The sequence below is a fragment of the Nanorana parkeri genome, unplaced genomic scaffold, assembly GCF_000935625.1.
Source record: "Nanorana parkeri isolate BGI_ZX_2015 unplaced genomic scaffold, ASM93562v1 scaffold112, whole genome shotgun sequence".
Taxonomy (NCBI): Eukaryota; Metazoa; Chordata; class Amphibia; order Anura; family Dicroglossidae; genus Nanorana; species Nanorana parkeri.
The window spans coordinates 1,280,026-1,300,854 of record NW_017306380.1 but is presented as its reverse complement, the minus strand read 5'-3'; the positions used below and the strand labels follow the sequence as shown (position 1 = coordinate 1,300,854).

Sequence of the window (20,829 nt, the reverse complement as noted above, 5' to 3'; positions counted from 1 at the left end):
CACTGCCCCCCCCCCCCGAGTATTTATCTCCTCCCCCAGCATGCACCACTGGCTATCGTTCAACAGTGATTGGCTGAGGAGGGATATCTAGTCCTAGCCATCCCAGTGGCTGCAGTGTTCCATCGCCATTGCACACCCTGCAGTATGCAGTACCTCTGGCAGCAGACAGATGGCAAGCAATGATAGATTGTTTAGGGGAAAACCACATGAACCAAAATTACAAATTAGTATCAGACCACATACAATCTGATAAACACTAGATTATTATTATTATTATTGTTATACAGGATTTGTATAGCGCCAACAGTTTGCGCAGCGCTTTAGATTTAATAGCACATTTTCCACTAGGGCGCTACAACTGTAAAATTCATTGTGTCATTCTGAGCGCTAAATCTTGTGGTAAGAAGGGAAGTTCTTAAAGCAAAAAGTGCCCTGCCCATTCAGTGTAAACCAGCAGGTTCACTTTACTGTAGCCTTGCCCAGCAACATATACTCCCTTTTCCTTCATCCCCTTCTACTTTTTTCAGCTCTTGGGAGTAAAGAAACTAGGTGGTATTTCTGGGTATGGAGAAATATGTGACTCCGTCTCCTTCCTCTAATGCAGCAATGCTGATATTTTGTGTTTGGGCAAGTGCTTTCACATGAAAGGAGAGCAAAAACAGCTGGGGAGGGGGGAAATCAGAGGTTTTCTTAAATGTGTAGTTTACCTTATTTTAGCCCTTACATAATTAAAATTAAAGCGGCATAAACTGGTCTACCTCCACTCCTTCAACCTCTACCATTGCTGAGATCAATGTCATTCTAAAAGATATAAACTCAAAGATAGCAGTCTGTACCACACTATACTAACTGCAAAAAGTGTGATAGGTGCTTACGCTCGGATCATCAAAATTCAAATCAAAACACAACCAGCATGTGAGACCATGGTCTGGCCTTACATGGAACTTTAGTAAATTTGCTTAATTTGTATATAGTGCACTGGCTCTCTTTTACATTCTAATATACATGCTGTACAGACACCAGAGTGAAGTTTAAGAACGTTGATTGATTGCATCGTAATTCTGTAAATAACATTTCGGGCCATGCAGGATCTTCTTCGGAGACATGTAATCTAAACAACAGGACCTATATTTAAAGAAGAGATTCATCAATAGAAAGTACCCTGGTAATCCAGCATGACATTCTAAAATATCCATCTGCAGCATGGGGGTCTCATGTTTTTGGACCACATTGCAGTGACATGACCTCTAAAGGCCCCAGTTTTTGCCCCAATAAGTGATAATTATTAAATACAACTTGGAAAATGTTGAAGTTGAATCTGTACTTCAATCCTCATGTCTGCCAGTCCGTTTTATTTCTCTAACATCTGATAAAAATACTTTCCTCAAAGTGAAGTTCTTTAAAAAAAAAAAAAGCTAATTTCTTTCTTTCCTTGTGTGGAAATCCCCTGTTAAAAGTCTTTGGCTTGGCAGAGTAATTAGATGTCTTTGTGTGGAGACGGCCCTGGAAGTCATACTGCGCCAATTTCTTCTGGCGTGTAGGAGGACAGAGTGTTCCTGACAGAAGCAGATGTATGAACCTGCAAAGTGAAACAATGGACGTCAGTGCAGAAACCTACTCCTTTACAATTTCATGTTGCTTCGGGGCTGTTAAGGGGGTAGAACAGTTCTATGGCCTATTTCACTGCTGCAGTTTCTGCTGCAAACATGAAACACAGCTCTGCATAAAGACTCATTCACATCAGCTTATTTGTCACTGGAAATACTCCTTACACAAAGCCGGTTAACCTTACATCAAAGCCACCCGCTTTGATGTTTTGGCTTAATGTGCAATTGTAGTAGGTATTTCATGTTGTGATCTGGCCCAAATTTGTGGAAATACTACATACGCTGTAGCCTAGGGCGGCATTATTTTGGGGTATGGGTGGAAGCACATTACTTGTCTCTTTTTTTTAATGCAAGGGTGGCCATACATAGTTACATATTAGGTCAGACTGAAAAAAAATGATCTATGTCCATCCAGTTCAACCAACAAATAAATACTGTGGTTTAAATTGAATGCCGTCTAAACAGTAAAAAGGAAAGATAGATCAATGCCTTCAATAACTGCCAGCAACTGATCAAAGCAGGAAATATCCAGCAAACTTATTATCTAAAATTATGGCATTTTCTTCTGCTGAAAAGTGTCAATAATTATTAACCCAGATAATTTTATATCAGCTGTGATAAGCAAGATATCTACACCTGCTCTACATGCGGGCTTCAGTATGTGAAAGAGCAATGTGTAGAGCAAGCTTTTACAAATTATCTGCAAAGCCTTTGGCAAGCTTTAGGCAGCTTTGTAGAAGTTTTTAAAGGAGAAGTATTGGGAGAGGAAAATGTACTCTTCCCAATACTTAGAGCCGGTGTATGACATAGCAGGTGTCACACGCTGGTTCTATAGATCGAGAACTGAGCAATCACAAACTGCTGATCACTCAGCTCATGGTCTTCTCCCTGCAGAGAACGATGACTGTCAGTCACAGCTCCCTGCAGGGATTCTCCCCTTCCTGTTCCTCCAGCGCTCATTAGAGGGACAGGCAGGGGAAGGGGCAGGCAAAGCTGACTATCGCTCTTAAGAGGCAGAGCCAGGTGTCAAGCAGACAGTGGGGTGGATCCTCACACTATTGCTGGGATCTTTCCCAGCTGCGGCATAGCTCTGCTCTCTCAGCATATAGCGGGCAGTAGCCCGCTAGATGCTTTGTTTGGGTTGCAGGAGTACATTAGTAAATGTCTTCCTGTGACCCAAAGGAGAAGTAAAACAAAAAAAGGTTTGGCTTTAGTTCTCTTTTAAGGAACCTTCAAGTCTAAAAGGGGATGTTACTTGGTGACCTGGATGACATACTATTTCTATCAGTTTGCAATAATTGTCCAGTACAAACCTGAATTTACTGCCAGCTCACATGCCCTGGTGAAGAGGGAGTTCTGACCCCCGAAACACGTTGGCTTTTTGATCAGGTGTTGTGAAAAACGAACAGTTGCACTAGACTGAATCAAGATTTGTTGCACTTTCACCCTTCTCTTGCTCTACAATTTTGTTTTATACTCCTGATTTCTGTCTACACTGGAATCCACCAACACATACCTAGAAGGGGATGTTAAACATAAATGTATTTAAATAAGTTTCCAGCAGTTTCTAGCAGCTTTCAAGGCAGGTGCTAGCAGCTTGTTCAAAGTGGCCGTGAGCATTCCCATTTAAGATCTGTGTTTAATCTCCCAAAGCTAAAGATGAAGGATGCTGTAAAGCAAGGGTAGGCAAACTCAGGACCTCCAGCTGTGGTGAAACTACAGCTACCATCATGCATCTGCCTCTGTGAAACATGCCTGTGAATGTCAGAGTTTTGCAATACCTAATGGAAGTTGGTAGAGAGTTTGCCAACCCCTACTTTAAAGGCTTCAATAAAGCTACTTGAAGCTGGCTAAAAGCTTTGCAAATTAATTGTAAAAGCTTGTTATACACACTATATTCTTATGCAAACTGAAGCCCAGATGTACATATGTTATAATGAAGGTTATAGCCAAATACATTTTTATCTGAAATTGCTGGCACTGTGTAGATGTGTGCGTACATTGGTAAATGGCATGCTGGGAGAACGAAATGGCATGAACAGCTAGGGAAAAATGTCAAAAACTGGAAAAGCCAGCACAAAAAAGCTGCTGTGTGAATGTTTCTACTAAAACCTTCCTAGATGAAAATGTATGAATTTTGCTACTAATCAGTGGCAAAAAAAAAAAGCGAGAACAGATGAAAAAATAATTTCATCGGTACATAAGTTAAAGTTTCATTGGTACCTGGGGCAGCCAATTAAGAAACAATCTATGCAGGTATCAGCCAGAGCCAGCAAAGCATATACTCATAAAGGCCTGGGACCTCATTAACCCAAATCTATCATATACTCTCTCTCTCTCTCTCTCTCTCTATATATATATATATATGTATACCGTATATATATTTTTCTTATCGCAGGTTCATAAACAGTAATACGCACATACTATGAAGTGCTGCTTGGCTTTGGATTATTGTGGTCTAGTCCCAGCATTGCTTATTTGCGAGAATACATTAGGAAATTGGATTTCACTGTGACAATAATGTGGTAATGAAAAGCTGTGAAATGCCAAGAAAAGCAAATAACTTAGTCTTTTTATTGCCAGGAGAAAGGATGAAGTAAAAAAAAAAAAAATAGAAACGCTAACATTTCAATTTTACCTCTTTATAAAGAGATACTGAGGCTGATTTATTAAAGGATTTGGGAATGTTCACACAATACAATGTGTGAAGATTCACTTCAGTTATCTAATCATGTGCAGATGAAATACGTGAGCAAGGATTCCTTTCACATGTTTGGATAATTGAAGTGAATCTTCACAAGTAAACAACCATGGTCATAACCGGTTACATGAGCATTAGGCTACCATCACCCCTGGAACCAGAAATCTCTGTGGCCATACAGATTCAATCACTTTTGTACAGTGAGGCTGATTTACTAAAGAATTTGAGAATGTTCACGTGATAAAATGTGTGAAGATTCACTTCATTTATCCAATCATGTGCAGATGAAATAAGTAAAAAAGGATTTTATTTTCACATGATTGGATAAGTGAAGTGAATTATCACATTGTATTGTGTGAACATTGCCATTAGTAAATCAGCCTCACTGTTTACATAAAGTGATTGGAGTTGTACGGTCACAAAGATTTGCGGTCCTAGTGGTGGTGGTAGCCTAATGATTATGTAACAAAAACCAATCCCATTTGTGTTTTCTTGGTTTCATATGATTTGCTCTTATCCGGTCTTTCATATTTTACTTGCAAAACAAGGACAATGTTGGATAGAATACTGGCTCTGTGGTTAACACATTTGTATTTGCAGTTCTCATATTTAATTCAAGGACATCATCTAAATGGGGTTTGTATATTTCTTTTCTGTCTGGATTAGTCTTCTAGGCGTTCTGTGTTCTTTCTAAATGATATACTTAAACGTTAAGGCCTAACTTATGCACACATCTAGATAAATCAGAGGAGGGACACCCAAGTATGACATTTCCATTACATAGAGGCTTTTAGAAAATGCGCTGCGACTGCTGGGCCTTCTTCTTAGAAATCCCAATATGCTTTGCAAATTAAAAATTACATGAAATTATCAAAAAAACATATTAGTTGGGCTGTTAAAGTAAACCTGTTTCCAGGGCAAAGGAACAGGTTTGCATTAATGGTGGCCTCGTCAGCAGCACAAACTCACATTCTTTCACTCTCCTGCCAATCTGCGATGAGAAAAATATCCAGGTATGGGGAACATATGGTTAACTCCTCTTCCTCCCACATGACAGCTTGGCAATTGGCTGCTCAGGCACCCAGCACATGGAAGTGGAGAACCATGACTTTGATCATACACAGATCTCTTCACTCATGGTGGCCAAACGGAGCCCAATGGATGGTGAAGCAAAGGATTATGTACAGTTGGGAAGTGCTGTATTAAAGTGAACCTATTTCTTTACTTTTCATAGGCCAAGCACAGGTTTACTTTAATACTATTCTTTTTTATTTCAAAAGTGTGGGAGCTATGCCAAGCTGTTGGACCTGTAATGCCACATAGATAGGAGTAAAGCCTTGATGGCAAAATGTTTGTTTGTACCAGACGGTTATGCGGGGAGACAAATTCTTTTTCTAGTGCAGCAAAATGGAGAGGGAAGCAACATCTTTTGTACACAGATAAACGGGGATTAGCTTTCCTGCTTGTCTCCGAGTACATGACATAGAAATAAGAGATATTCTGAACACTTGGACTGTATAATAATTCCCAAGCTGCACAACGAAAGATGTGTATGAGGATGAGAACTAGTGGAATATGCTTAACCTCTTCGTAATAAATTGACATCACGTTCATTTCAGCAGATGCTGTTTTGTTGTTGTAAACTTAATTGCAATATGTTTTTCTTGCATATCTTCAAGCTGTTTGTACTCACTCATCTTTTTATATGTATGAGTTCTGTCTCTATATTGAAGTGCACTTTAAACACGGCGGTGGTGGGCGGGTATATGAGCAGAGGAATTAATATGCATGGGAATGTAGCTTGTCAGTTTACTATGAATTGAGAACATTACTAACGCTTGGATATTCATAAGGATGCAGTCAGCTACAGAATTGGCAACCAGTGGTTTCCCATTCATTCTCTGTTGTGCTTGTGGTAAAGTGCCATCTCTGCTCCTCTCTGAATCACATCACAGTTCCAAGAAGTGCTAGTAGTCTCTCTTGGCTTTTCCTGATGTACTCTAAATTTATGCTATCATGGCATGGCTTAAATTGTTTCATTCAGCTGGTAAAGAGAAAGACATCCACAACCTTCTCCTAAGCAGTAGCAGGAGTGTCCCAGTATTGATCTCTTGCTCTTCCTCCATTTATAGTTGAGCTTCGGGTTAGGTATTGATCAGTATTGTCGTATGTGCCTTGATTACTTATGGAAAAACTGTTGCGTTAAGAAATATAAAGGCCAACTCTTGTCCCGTCACCCGTTCCTCAGAACTTGCAGAACAATGGCCTCTTCACATCCAACCCACTTCCAGGTATGTGGGATTCTGTGGTTACACCTAAGGCCCCTTATATCACTACAGGACGTAGTAATGACATAGGTGTCCGCAGATGTAACCACAAGACATAGTGGACGCAGGCATCTGACACTCCCGGAGGTGCAAGTCAAGATTCTGCCACAGCTTGCCTGAGCACACTAGAGAATGATTGTAGATTTGTAGGCCCCTCTATGGACCTGGCTGAGCCTGCTAACATGACATTGGATTGGTTGGGATGTTTTTTTTCTGGCCAGTCGCTATTTTTTCTCCCAGATAGCTGATCCCTCCAGTGCACCCACATCAATCCACAACACACACCAACATGCAAGCTTACTGGATGCAAACTTGGATGTAAAAGAAGAGCTCTGGGATTTTATAAAATGTTCCCTTCTAGTAGGGCTACCCCCCCAATCAAAGGTTAACTGCTCATTTTGATCTAGGGGTACAAACAAAGCAGATATACTCACCTGATCCTCACTCCCGCAGCAGTCAGCGCTCACCTCTCTTCCCCTCTGCTTCAGCTGTGGTGTGTGCCTTGGCGTCCTCATGTCTAATGCAAGGCACTAGACAAGCATAAGATGTAATGATGGCAGCGGGCCTTAGACCGCCGGAGCCCAGGGGAGAAGAGGTTCCAGGGAGCAGTCTATCAGCCAGGCAGGAACAAGTATTGGTTAAATATCTCTTCTGACACCAGGAGTGTCAAACTCATAGCGGGCCACATCAGCATTTTGTTTGCCCTCAAAGTGTCTGTTGTATCTGTAAGACTTTAAAAAACGCATCTACTCTTTATCATATTATTATCATATTATGATTATCATATTAAATAATTGCCTCTGCATTATTACTGTTTTTTGTAATAACTTAACTAACTCTGAAGTAGAAGTGTAGGAAAAATAATGGAAATTAATGTAAATAGTGCGGACTCTCAGGTGGGTGTGCAGGTTCTATGGTGGGCTGTGCGGACTCTCAAGTGGGCTATGGTGGGCTGTGGAGGTCCTATGGTGGGCTGTGTGGACTCTCAGGTGGCCTATGCGGGGTCTATGGGCTGTGCGGACTCTCAAGTGGCTGTGCAGGTTCTATGGTGGGCTGTGCGGACTCTCAAGTGGCTGTGCAGGTTCTATGGTGGGCTGTGCAGGTTCTATGGTGGGCTGTTCAGTCTCTCAGGTGGCTGTGCGGGTTCTATGGTGGGCTGTGTGGACTTTCTGGTGGCCGTGCAGGTTCTATGGTGTGCTGTGTAGACTCACCAGGGGACTCGGTCGGTCTTGGAGGTTGCGGGCAGCGTGGATCCACAGGAAGGAGGAGGACATTTTCAGCCAGAGCTATAAACAGGCGCCGCGATTTATAGGAAGACTTCCAGGACTTTGCTGGGGACCTCGGCAGCCTTCATGTGAAGCCTGGCCCCTGTTTAAAGTGCCGGCTTCGGTTTCAAAATTTTAAGCTGCAGGAGAGGTGCGAGGGCCACATGAAATGACCTGACGGGCTGGATTCGGCCCGCCGGCATTTTGTGTGACATATGGGCCAGAGACCAAAATGAGCAGTTAACCCTTGCAAAACAGGGGTAGCCCCACGGAGCAAATTCCACAAAGTTTTTTTGATCATTTCTGGAATTCCTCTTTAATGTAAAGACTTTTCTTATACACATCTGTGTTCTCTCTGGTATTCTCATGAAATAAAACTTCAGACTGCCATTGCATTTTCTTCCTAATGTGTCGGCTAACATAAAGAAGGATAAACTGCAGTGCAAAGTTGCACAAATCCCAATGACCTCAATGTATATACAGGTGATCTCAATTTACCTACATGGCTGTGAAATGTATTAGTTGCTTTTTCATGTACGTGATATTTGTAACTTGCTCAGTTTAGGTTTACTAGTACTTAAAGCTGAACTCCAGACAAAAAAAAAATCTTTCATTGAAATACATACCTCAATAGCCACACAGGATCTAAATTCACTTTTGTGCACCAAATGCATTTTGAAAACCTAGCAACTTGAAAATGTATCGGCACTTCTGTACTGTACAGAGCTTATGCAGAGAGCAGAGCTGTGGGAGGGACCTATCAGGCCCCACCCACTACAGGCTTCCTGCAGATAAATACAAGAGTGGTGGATAAAAGCCCAATCACCATGTACAAGGAGGGAGGGCAGCAGCGGCTGGTCTGTATTACAGGAAACCTATGCACAGAGGTAAAGTTTCCAGCTGGATTACTGCACAGGTCTTGGAGAAATACATAAAGTACAACACAATTCAAGTAAGTTTATACATGTCTCTTATATTTATACAATTTTTGCTTATGCCGAAGTTCAGCTTTACAATCTTTCTTCCCATCCAAGCACAACTAAGCAGGTCAGAAAGATAAACTCAAAGTAAAAACTAATGGTAATCTTTATTTTTTCCCCAGGAACTGTACATGGAGTACAGAGGACCATTGGATTCTCCAGTCAGTTATCAGCCAGTATCCCTATGATCTTCCAAACAGAAGAGCTTTGTATTTGGATATGCTTTCCAGACTTCTCCCACACAAACCAAGGCAGGAGCTGGTCAGTGATTGTTCTTCACCTTCAGTCTTTGTGAATGGAAGTGTTATGGCTGCAAACTGAACCTACATTTTTTTTAAATGCATTACCCCATCAAAAATAAAAGTCACTGCTTTCTAGGAAATTCATAGCCTGCACTACTGATCCTACATACCAAATGGCTTTCTTTGTAGTGTACGGGTGGTAGTTACATCTACTTGTTTCATTGTTTACTTAATGATCTTTCAATCTGGATAAACAACTAAATACACAGATCAGAATTGTTTTACCTGGCAAAAATCTGTAAATATGTTCAGGCTATCTTATATTTCAGGCATTTCTACCAGATAGAATAGCCAGATCCTACACCTGCACAGCAGCTAAGCAATTCAGCCTGGTCCAAGAGCCACTGCAGACTGTAATTTGACACTGAGGAGCAGAAGAACACTGATGATTGTCAACCTTTTAGAGGGATTTCCCCTCACTTACTGTCATCTCATACCTCCCAATTTTCAAGGATGAGAAAGAGGAACACCCTTTATCACAAAATATGTTGGCAAAGGACACAGCCTTGTCACGCCTCCAGTTATGTTCACGATGAACATAATGTTCATCGTGAACGATGAACATTATGTTCACGATGTTCACGATGAAGGAGCAATGAGCATTGCCTAAACCCACAAGTACTTTTTTTCATCACTACTTTATACTGGCTTATAAAAATAATAATTAAATAATAGAGGTCCATGTAAAAGGTTTAGTGTAGTATATAGCACTTTAAGGAAGATAAATAGTGCATTTATTACAGAGGTCCAAAAAGGTCATATTGACATTGGTTTAACCAGACAGGAAGTGTAGAAAATTTGCAGTAGGGACACAGTCCGCCATTAAAATGGAGGGTCTAGCCTTCCCCTAATTTGCTAACTAAAATGTATTTCTGTCTGTGTTGATGTCTGGTGAAACCGTGGTCACCGGGACAGGATGTAAGGGTGAATCTCTTGAACGGAGAGCCAAAAAACAGTAAAACTCGACAGGGGGGTTCTAATCCTTCCCCACTGTATACAAAAATAACATTTTGTTTGGACATACACTTTAACAAGGCACAACAAATAGTAGTAATGATACAGTATATGAAGTGTAATTAGACATAGCAGCTACTACATTTCATATTAGGGCAGTCAGAACATGAAAGATGATTTTTTTATTAGTTTCTCATATTTTGTGCACATTGCACTTTGCATTTTTAAATAAATCTGATAACGCTTTATACAGTGGCAGACCTAATAACCAAAGGGCCCTGGTGCAAGATTTTATGTTGCACCAGGGCCGGGGGGGTGCGGGAGCGGAAATCACTGGCTCCTGTTCTAACACTGGGACCCTGCACTGCCCCATATTGCAGGACCGGACCCCACTGAGGCTGTGGGGGTGCCCAGGACCGGACCCCACTGGGCCCCCCACAGCCTCAGGCCCCGGTGCTGCATTGGTGGTAGTTCAGCCACTGGCTTTATAGCTGTAATTATGCTCCGGATAGTACACAGAGGGGTTGATTTACTAGAGACAAATTGGTAGTTCACTTTTCAAGGGATTTTTCCATAGCTCAGGAGCAGGGCCCTCCTTACAATCTTGTCTTGAACTGTATTGTGATTGTAATGTCTTCCTTATATTGTAAAGCGCTGTGCACACTGTTGGTGCTATATGAATCCTGTATAATAATAGCTTAGTGAATGAACTCACTTTGTAAAGAATACCCAATCACGTGCAAGGAAAATTAAAAGAACAGTATTTGTCCTTGCACATGATTGAATTATGGAAGTCATCAGAGCTTCAAAACATTGACTACGCTAAGGGAAAAATTCCCTTACAATGTAAACATCTATTTGCCTTTAGTAAATCAACCCCATTGTGTTCACTCTATGGGGATGATTTACTAAAGGGAAATAAGCTGTTCACCCAATACCTATACCCAATCATGTGCAGGGAAAATGAAAAAACAGTATTTTTGCTTGCACATGATTGAATGATGGAAGTCAGCAGAGCGCTGCCTCATTTACTAAAGTAGGGGGAAATTTCCCCTGCAAAGTGCAAATTCCCTTACATAGAGAACAGCCTATGTTCCTTTAGAAAATCAACCCCATGTCTTTTTCCTGCCTTGTAATTTAAATTCCTCTTTTACTGAGCCCTGGGCTATGGTGATTTACTTTGTGCTTGTTATCTACAGTATTGAGGAGGTTATTCCATATCCCAGGTGGGCTGTAACAGTAATAGTTATGAATTTACAGTGCAGCTTGTCATTAAGCAGTAAAGTGAGCCAGCCAATATATAACTTATTTGCAACGGAGTCTTTCTGAATGTGTTCCAGGCAGAGTAACAATGGCATAATTATCACCGCCCACATAGTTGGCCAAATTCTAATTTAATAAATGCCAGCAAAGCTATAGCTCTGAAAGAGTGATATCAATTGTTAGAATCTTGCCATTCTTTTGGAGCATTTAGACACATTGCACATTGTGTTAACATTGCATCTGATGCCCAGGGGTATCAGCAAATGAGCAGGTATATGTAACCCTTTCCTGCTGCATTGCCTCCCATTGTTGCCTGCGTGTAATATGTATTTTCAGATATAAAAACTCCAGTTATGGTGCCTCTTATTATTATCTCTTCTTTGCTACATATGATAACATAGCAGTCTTCCCATCATTTTACTCTACTGAGCAAGACCTTGTGGCGTGCTGCCATGACTACCAGCCATGACAAGCCCAATATAACTTTAGGGGGGAAGCCAAATATAAACGGATGCGCATCTGTTTACATCTGGTTACCTCCAACTCCTTCTAGGTCTGGATAAAAAAAAGAAACAGAGTTCTGTTTTGGTGAACCGGAGGTAATTGGATGAAAACTGATCCATGTCCACTTATGTCGGTCAATTCTGTTTTTTCCTCTATCGCAAGATGGAGGGAAAAATTGAATGGACACGGATGTCACAAAAGTGACATTCATTCCGTTCAACTCTGATCAGCAGTGGATCTGTGCACGGACCCCCTGCTAATTGGAACGGATGGCGCCCATGTGAAAGGGTGAGACTAGACAATCTAGAGATTCTAGTGATAAAATTGGAATAATCAGCCTCAAGCCTTCAGTATCTGCTGGTTGTTATTCAGCACACAGCTCAGGTCTATGCAGTGCACACCTCCTCTAATCCAGAGTATTTAAGAGACTGCTGGACATTCAACCGGTGCGTGATCGACAGTCAAGTCTGTCTGCTCATGCTTTGGATTTAGGACTGTTTGACTTCTGATTGTTCTTACCCTAAATTATTCCTGCAAATGATGTAGACTGCCTCTGTACTCAGCTTTTCTGTGGTTATCCTGACCATTGGCCTGTAATCTGCTATTGTCAGTCAATGCTTTGTTTACCTGTCAGCTGGACTATGTTTAGATTTCTTTTTTTGCACCTGATAGCCTTCTGTTCTGCCTTTTCAAATAGGGTCACCCCTGATGATACAGTGGCACTGATTTACTAAAGGAATTTAAGAATGTTCACACGATAAAATTTGCAAATATTTACTTTAATTATCCAATCATGTGCAGATGAAATAAGTAAACAGGGATTGTCTTTTCCCATGATTGGATAATTGAATTGGATCTTCACATTTTATTGTATTGTATTAGCTTACCTAAATCTTTTAGTAAATCGGCCTCAGTGGGTCCACTGAACTCTGTGACAAAAATCATCTGTGTATTTATGTACAGACTCTATATAGTGTAAACACAAAGCATCCATAGAAAACCGACACTTGGCACAGGATCAGTCCAATTATATCAAGTTATTCCCAAAAAGGCATAAAAGCAGTCAATAACAAACCTCTGACGCGTGTTGGCCCCAGAACCGACTACTACTAAGGCTCATTTCTGGGGCTTAAACGCATTAGAGGTTTGTTATTGACTGTTATTATTATATCTTTATGGGAATATATTTATATAATTGGACTGATCCGGTTTCAAGTGTCAGTTTTATATGGACTCTTGGACTTAAGGCTGGAGGGGAATCCTTATCTGGCACTGAGGTTCCATTAGTGGGAGTGGATGTGTGAGAGTTAAGCCGTTCCATTTTTGTCTGTTTCCTGTAACCACAAAGCATCTCTTTTTAGTACATAACTATAAGGTCCATATCTTTGGTAATGTGAAGGAAGCTAACTGAAGTACACATGACGCAAGAGGAAGCATGTATGAAGGTGGTGTGTATCTATGTTGAAAGCTATTGTATTTTTGCTGTTGTTCCTTTCATACAATGCAGATTGTGGGTCTTACTGTTTGCTAGGGAGTTGCACAAGGTGAGAAATCCTTTATATTATTACATGGCTTTGTTCCAGTCTTGCAGGGATTTTCCATTTACTTCTTGGAAATCTTATTCAAAATCATAGAATTCATGTGCTGTGGAGCCTATATGGGGGACAACAGATTTGAATGTTATGGCCTATGCTGAACATTATGTGTTGGGACAAAAAGCTCCCAATGGCAATTAGTATTCAGTTAGCAATGAACAGTTGCCAAACAGCTGGGATGGTAGATGTGGTTTTTCAGTGGCTACAGATGTTCAAATGAATCATATGGTCATGTATTTAGCCATCTGGACATTTTACTTCAACACTTAGCAGCCTGATGCTTCAATTTGGCCTTATGTATTGACAAACAGAATCTGACAAATTACAGCTGCTAGTCAACCAACTACATTCTAGTGTATGCAGGGTCAACGTTACCATTACCACCAGTGGGCCTTTGTCTATAGGCAGCAAAGGGAAAGAGGTGGCTTTACTTTGCATAGTGATCAGCCACACACATTGTTTCCTGTCCACAGTGACCTCATATAAACTTCATCACACATTAGGAGGCAAAGAAGGACAATTAAAACAAAATAAATATATTAGTGTAAAAGAGGCGATCTTTGCAGTGGGTTGACACTTGCCTACAGGCTGTAGTAATGGAAATCCAGCCCTGCATGTATGAACAGGCTTAGGCCCCTTTTACAAAGGCATTTTAATCAGGTATGCCGGTCAGTTTTTCAGGCAGATCTGAACAGAAGTCAGATGTTAGTCAATGGGCGCTGGATCTAAAACGACGTGCATCCATTTACATCCGATTTCCCGCAAATCCAGACAGGTCTGGAAAAACAAACTGAACAGAGTTCGGTTTTGGTGGACCTGATCATGATGCATCGGGGTAATATGATGTAAAAGTAAATCAAAATTCAGAAACATCACCAGCACACCAAGATAACGTGAAATTAGTCAATTTAATGACACAAAATCATCATACATGCTTTTGAAATGTCATTAAATGGACAATTTCACGTTATATTGGTGTGCTGGTGACGTTCCTGAATTTTGATGTACTTCACGGTGCCAGCCGTGGTCATTACAAGCACCCACCTGGAATACAGGTTTACTTTGAACCGGTAAGGAGTGCAGCAAGATGCATTTTATATTATATGATGTAAAAGGACACATGCCTGTTTACATCCTCATAGACCAACATGGGTCCGGTAAGGTCAAACATGGGTCCAGGAAGCTCAGTTTTTCCTTCATCTTGTGATGGAGGAAAAATAACTGGATGTACACGGATGTCACAACATCTGTGACATCTGTTCCAAACTGCTCCAATCAGCAGGGGATCCATGCACACATCCCCTCCTGATCGGAACTGAAGGCACCCTTGTTAAAGGGGTGTTAGGCATTTGAGATCAGTTCGGGATCAGATTGAATGTACAATAACTGTCCCATAAGATTCCATTCACACTTACTGCATTAAACATCATTCAAAAATGCTTTAAAAACTGAAGCTGAAAGCAAGTGACAAATGCCTGTGTATGGTAGCCCTAAGTGAGACCTTCAAATCCCTATTTGTCCATGCTTGTTATTGCAGTTTGCATGGAGCAGAACTCAATATCATTGTAAGCCTGGTTGAGTAAGAATGAAAAGTGCTTGGTTTATATTTATATTCTGCTCACTTTGCAGGTGAGCCATGAAAAGATCTGGGACTTGAATCGCTTCGCTAAAGACCAAAGAAAAGCTCTGATAGAAAGCCGGACTCGGTATAAGAAAGATTTTGTCTTGAAGGCACTGCTGACCATCGCTGAAGCCGGTTCTGCATATGAAGCAGAACTCATTCTGGCTAATGACAGGCTGCAGCAACATCAGATTTGTACTGAGCTTAAGGAGAAGGTAAGTGATGGTCCCATATAATGCCCTACACCTAGGGCAGTGATTTACGGGGGTGACCAACCCCAGGTCTTCCCATTATGAAGGAACTACAATTCACTGCTATACCTGTGCTGCTTCAATAGTCTTCTGTCAATTTGACAGCATTCACGGCTGGTATATTTTAGTAGAGTACGGTAAATAAAAATGATACGTGAAAGTGACATTTAGGGATAGAACTTAAACTTGTTACTGGTGTGAGCCTAGTCTTAGTGATGACATCATTGTCATAATACATAATGAGATCAACATGGTACATGTGACCAAGGCAACTCACTATTAGGTCCTGACTGGCTTTACTAAAAAAAATTGTCTCAATGGTCAATGTTACGCAGTGGATTGTGTGGAGTTTAAAAAGGTTCAGATGCTTATAGGTCAGGAATATGGGAAATGTTTAATTTTTAGTAAGGCTGTATGGACCAGGTCTAGGACTCCAGGAAGCCCATTGTAGTATCGACCGACCTGTCTACTAATCCAGATTGCTCCACCTCCCCTACAGTAATAGCAGCCAGTGGGCAAACTGTAGGCTTAGCAGTAAATGCACATGGCTATAGAGAGTATAGGTATAAAGTGGCATTGTCCCCATGCACATAAACATCAGTGGCCTAAACATCATCCCCCCCCCTTTAAAATGTTTGTGAACTTGTAAATGTTAATTATTTTATATTAATATTCCCTATATCTACCATAAGTACCTAAAGTCTTGATATCAGCCTACAGTGATCCTATGAACAGTAAGACTCAGACTTAGAGGGAGAGGAGGTGGACTTTGAGCTCTACTGCCTAAAGCCAGGTATTCACAGTATGAATTTTGCACAGTGGGTGTCGCTGTTGGCAACCTTTCGCCCGGCATTCCTCAATCAGCTGATCAAAGGAGCCGTTCAAAAATTCTCAGCTGAACGGAGCTAGCAGCCAATAAGCTGGTAACTCCATTAGGCTAATACAATGCAAAGAGCGGGGTATTCATCCATCAAAGCTCAAAAGCGTTGATAGGGGAATCTGTTATATTTTCTTCATTCAGCTTGCAGGTTGGACTAAAAAAAAAAATATAAGTGTGTATACCCGGCTTTACACAGTGCTGTCTGTCTCCCTTCCTAAATGTGCTTACTCAAGAAGAGAGGAAAGCAGAGGAATTCCCTTGTCAGTCCTTATTGCCCAATCAGCAGATAAAGGGCAAGTCTGTGACCAAGCTGTTTTTCTTAACTACAGAAGAGAAAAATTAGGTCACTGACCTGCCAATACTGTCTGTCATGGTTATCTCGACCCCAAGACCAGCTGAAAAGAATGACACACATTTTGGCTGGCCAGACATATTAGATGTATCTAATTATGTGTTTTCCTGGAGTTCTTTAAACATTTTGGGAGGACCACACATTTACAGAGCTGCACATGTTTCCCTTAGGTTTGCATTTAGTTCCCACAACCCTTTTTTTTTAATGTCCCAAAATAGATTTCTGGAAATCTGGTTTCATAAGACACATGTGATCTTATCTCTGCCATGTAATACAGTATATACCCATTGTCAAAATGAATAAAAGACCATAGGTGGTAACAAATGTACTTCTTGTGGAAGAGACAGGTGAGAGCTCTGAAACTTTGAAGTCATCACAAGCTTCTTTTGACATGACATTTTCTGCAAGGTGAGAATAATCTTGTCAGCCTAGGCTTTCATTTTCTGTTCCTAGTACCAAATTACAAGAGGGCTTCTGTCACATAAAGCACAGACCTGAATGTACAGAGATTCTTTGTGGAGAAGCATTACACAAACTGCTTCCAAGCAAAGTCAAGTAAAGCAAAATCTCTGTAACATAATTTTATTAACTCCAAGCCTTTACGTACATTTAATTGAATTCATTGTATTAATTAAAGTAGAGCTTAAAGGAGAACTATGGGGTCAGTGTTTTTCCCCATAGTTCTCCTTAGGATAACGGGAGGACACAAACTAGCGTCCTCCTGTTACCCTAATCTCAGTATACCGCGAGCTACAGCTCGCGGTATACTGAGACGCCGCAGCTGGAGCGGATCCCGACTTAGATGACGGGATCCACCCAGCTGCGTGAGTGACAGCTGGCTCTGCCTATCTAGAGGCAGAGCCAGCTGTACCCGCCCCCTCCCCCGTCCGTTCCGCCAGTCAGCGCTGGCAGATCGGAGTGGGGAGAGGAATCCAGACCCTCCCCCTGTCACGGCAGAGAACCGTGACAGGATCGAGAGGCGAGCGAACCCAGTATGTGTTCGCTCACCTCCCGATCTACTGAGCCGACCTGTGACAGTCTCATTGTCACAGGTCGGCTAGAACTATGAGGTGAGTGAAAAGCACTCACCTCATAGTTCTCCTTTAAGTCAAGATACATATTTCGAAAGCTACAGTTTAGTTGCCAGTGCATAAAGAGAGCATGAATTACCTGCTCAAGGATCCAGTTTTTCATACATGCATACACTATGCATTATACCTAAAAAACTTGGAGGCCAACCCATTCCAAAATCATTGGCACGAATAAGAAGTAGACCTTCCTTTGGTGCTATAACAGCCTCCATTCTTCTGGGAGAACTTTCCACCTGTGGTCTGTGGTAATATGTGCCCATTTAGCCAAAAAAACCAAAACATTTGTGAGGGACGAGAAGACCTAGCTCGCAACTTGCATTGGTAAATCACATCAAAGGGCTTCCATAGGTTAGATTAAGTTGTAAGGCTGGTCAGGGTGGGCTGGGGTTTTTACTTAATAACTGAACTTGACCTGCTTTAGTCTGTCTGTCTTGATCCTGTTTGCATACCGCCATGGCAGTTATATAGGATCTTAGGTTCTTGAAGCCTAAGTTGTAATATAACACTGCAGAGAAGGAGGGAAAAGTTGAAGTGATTAAGTGCTTTGTATTGGTTTATTACTACAGCTTTTTTATCATATGTTGTAACCCTGCAGTCTTGTTTTTGTAGTTGCTGCTTCCTTGTTCTCCCTTTTACCTCGGCACTACAGAACCTCACAGGAAGCAAAACCTAACTCTCTAAAAACCTAATCTCCTAGAGCTATAATCTATTTATCTACATTGCTGTACCTATATGTTATTGTAATGACTGCAGTCTTAAAATAGAAAGCCACAAATAGGAGGGTTTTCATACGAGTCTTAAGAGTCCAAACAGCAAGTCAGGTTTCAAACTGGTTGCTAACAGTTTTATTTCGCTCCATTATCAGAAATGGATACATAGCATTTTCAGCATTTAACAACTTGAGTTGCTGGAAATAAGGCAGCTTGTCCACAGCACTAAAACATAAAAACAAATCCCAGCCTGGCCAGCTCTAACTGAAAATCAATTCCCTTTCTAGCAGGGTTCTTGGGTCAAGATCAATGAAGTCAGTAGATCTTACAATGCTGCTGCCCCACAGAATCTCTCTATAGAGCTAGGTATTCTGGCTTCCTAAGGTGATAGTATGAGAGACATAAAGACAAAAAGGATGTCCCGCTTCTGGAGATACATTAGCTCTAATCAATTACCCTTGTGTTTCAGTACATCAACCAAGATCCATAACCAGAAAAATATCTCAAATAAACAAAAAAGTTTGGGCCGTCTGCCAGTTCGAGGCGGTCCAAGGGTTACTTTAAAGATCGGGACGTACTATGGATTTAATTTAATGAAAAAATATTTATTTATTCAATTTCAAATATAACAAACGTGGCCAATCTATATTTGTCGACCAATAAAAACAAAGTGAACAAAAAGGTTTTTTGAGCTGACTGTTGTTTCTGTTGCCTTCATTCGGACTATTTTAACCCTTGTGGATTGTATTGCTCTTATCGGGACTTGTGGCAGTTTTCCCTGTTTACCAGGGTATGTGTGGTTCCTCAGATATCCTTCCCATGTATGATTGATTTCACCCGTGGATTAAATATGCGGTCTCCCTATTGATAGTGGAATATCTTTGCTATCTTGTATCCGGAAATTTGAGAATGTTTATAGATAGTTCCTTCCCTTTAATGCTTCCGTAGTGATTATCTTCTGTGATTTGGAGTCTATTTAATCGTTAGATTACTACGATTGGTTAGAGGTAAGCTATTTTCTTGTGTGATGTCGGTGGTTTGATTGCTCACCTTTTGTGTTTATAGGCTGTGATGTTTCTTTTATGGCATGTGTTTGGAATAAAGTTCTTTCTTTACTCTCTGCAGAGTGTGTCCTTTTTTTTTATTTTTTTAAATTGTGTATTTATGTCTGATATAGACACCGATTTTTTGTATCTTTAAGAAACGTCTTTTTACTCACATGTCCAGATCGCAGTCTCTTCCATATATAGCTTACCACCGACATCACACAAGAAAATAGCTTTTTTTTTAAATTTCGGTAATTTTTCCTTAATATAGTAAAAAAATAAAACCCCCAGTGGTGAATAAATACCACCAAAAGAAAGCTCTATCTGTCCCCAAAAAAGGGTATAAAATTCATTTCAGTACAGCGCTGCATGACGGAATAAATGTCAGTTAAAGTACCGCAGCGCTGAATACTGAAAAATGGCCTGGATGGGAAGGGGGTTTAACACCGCGGATGTCAACTGGTTAAATTAAATCCATAGTACGTCCCGATCTTTAAAGTAACCCTTGGACCGCCTCGAACTGGCAGACGGCCCAAACTTTTTTGTTTATTTGAGATAGTATGAGAGACCCCTGTGAAGATATCTGCCACCTCTATAAAGAACCACCACAGCCTTGGCATAATGATTATATTCTTAAGAGCAAACTACATCCTTTTCCTTGCCAAATTGAGGGCACAATGTAGCTGAGTGGGATACTGGGTTTTGTCAGAAACAGAGAATCTTTTCTTTGCTAACTTTTGTTACAGAGAATTATACTACATTTTGTTGGAATCTCTAAAGGACAGCTAAACTCAGCGAACAGTCTGCATGTAATTTAATCCTGTTACAGCTCATTTCTTCCCTCTGTGTGACCCATTTATATACTGAAGTATTTTAATTCTAACTCTTCCATCTCTCTTATAATTTTTACAGAAGTAGCAGTGAGGGTATATGATAAGGGGCCAGCAACTGATAGGTGTAAAAGGTTGGGTGAAACTAGACACTAATGAGTGAAACACACATCTCTAACCATAATAATAATAAATCATATCTTCAAGAAATGTGTAGCATCCCCCTGACCCCCCAAAGACATATGATGGACCCCAAAGGCAGGGTGGGCTGAAATGTCCATAAACCTCCTATTGATTGGCCAGAGACACAGATATTTATAACTCGGCATTACTGAAAGTTCTAGCTCTGCTCAAGGATAACAATGGGCTTAGGGGAGGCTAAATGAGCACAGAACTATTAAATCAGCTTAGTCTGGCTACAGTCCAGCAAAACTAGATGTAAAGAATTCACCCCACTTTGGGCAAGGCAGCTACAAATTAAGAAAAAATCCACAACCACCCTTTTTAGTCTTCTTAATATACTAAACTTAGAAAACGTCGTGTGTCTCCT

General features: G+C 40.9%; 1 protein-coding gene across 1 annotated transcript in view; it reads left to right on the top strand.

The window, feature by feature from the left end:
- The window catches only part of CCDC148 (coiled-coil domain containing 148), a 120,900-nt gene that overhangs the window by 70,536 nt on the left and 29,535 nt on the right, over window positions 1-20,829 (top strand). Inside the window, exons 8-9 of the mRNA XM_018553166.1 lie at window positions 9,003-9,141; window positions 15,128-15,334. Coding sequence (XP_018408668.1) covers window positions 9,003-9,141; window positions 15,128-15,334 — 346 coding nt within the window. The remainder of the gene's footprint in view (window positions 1-9,002; window positions 9,142-15,127; window positions 15,335-20,829) is intronic.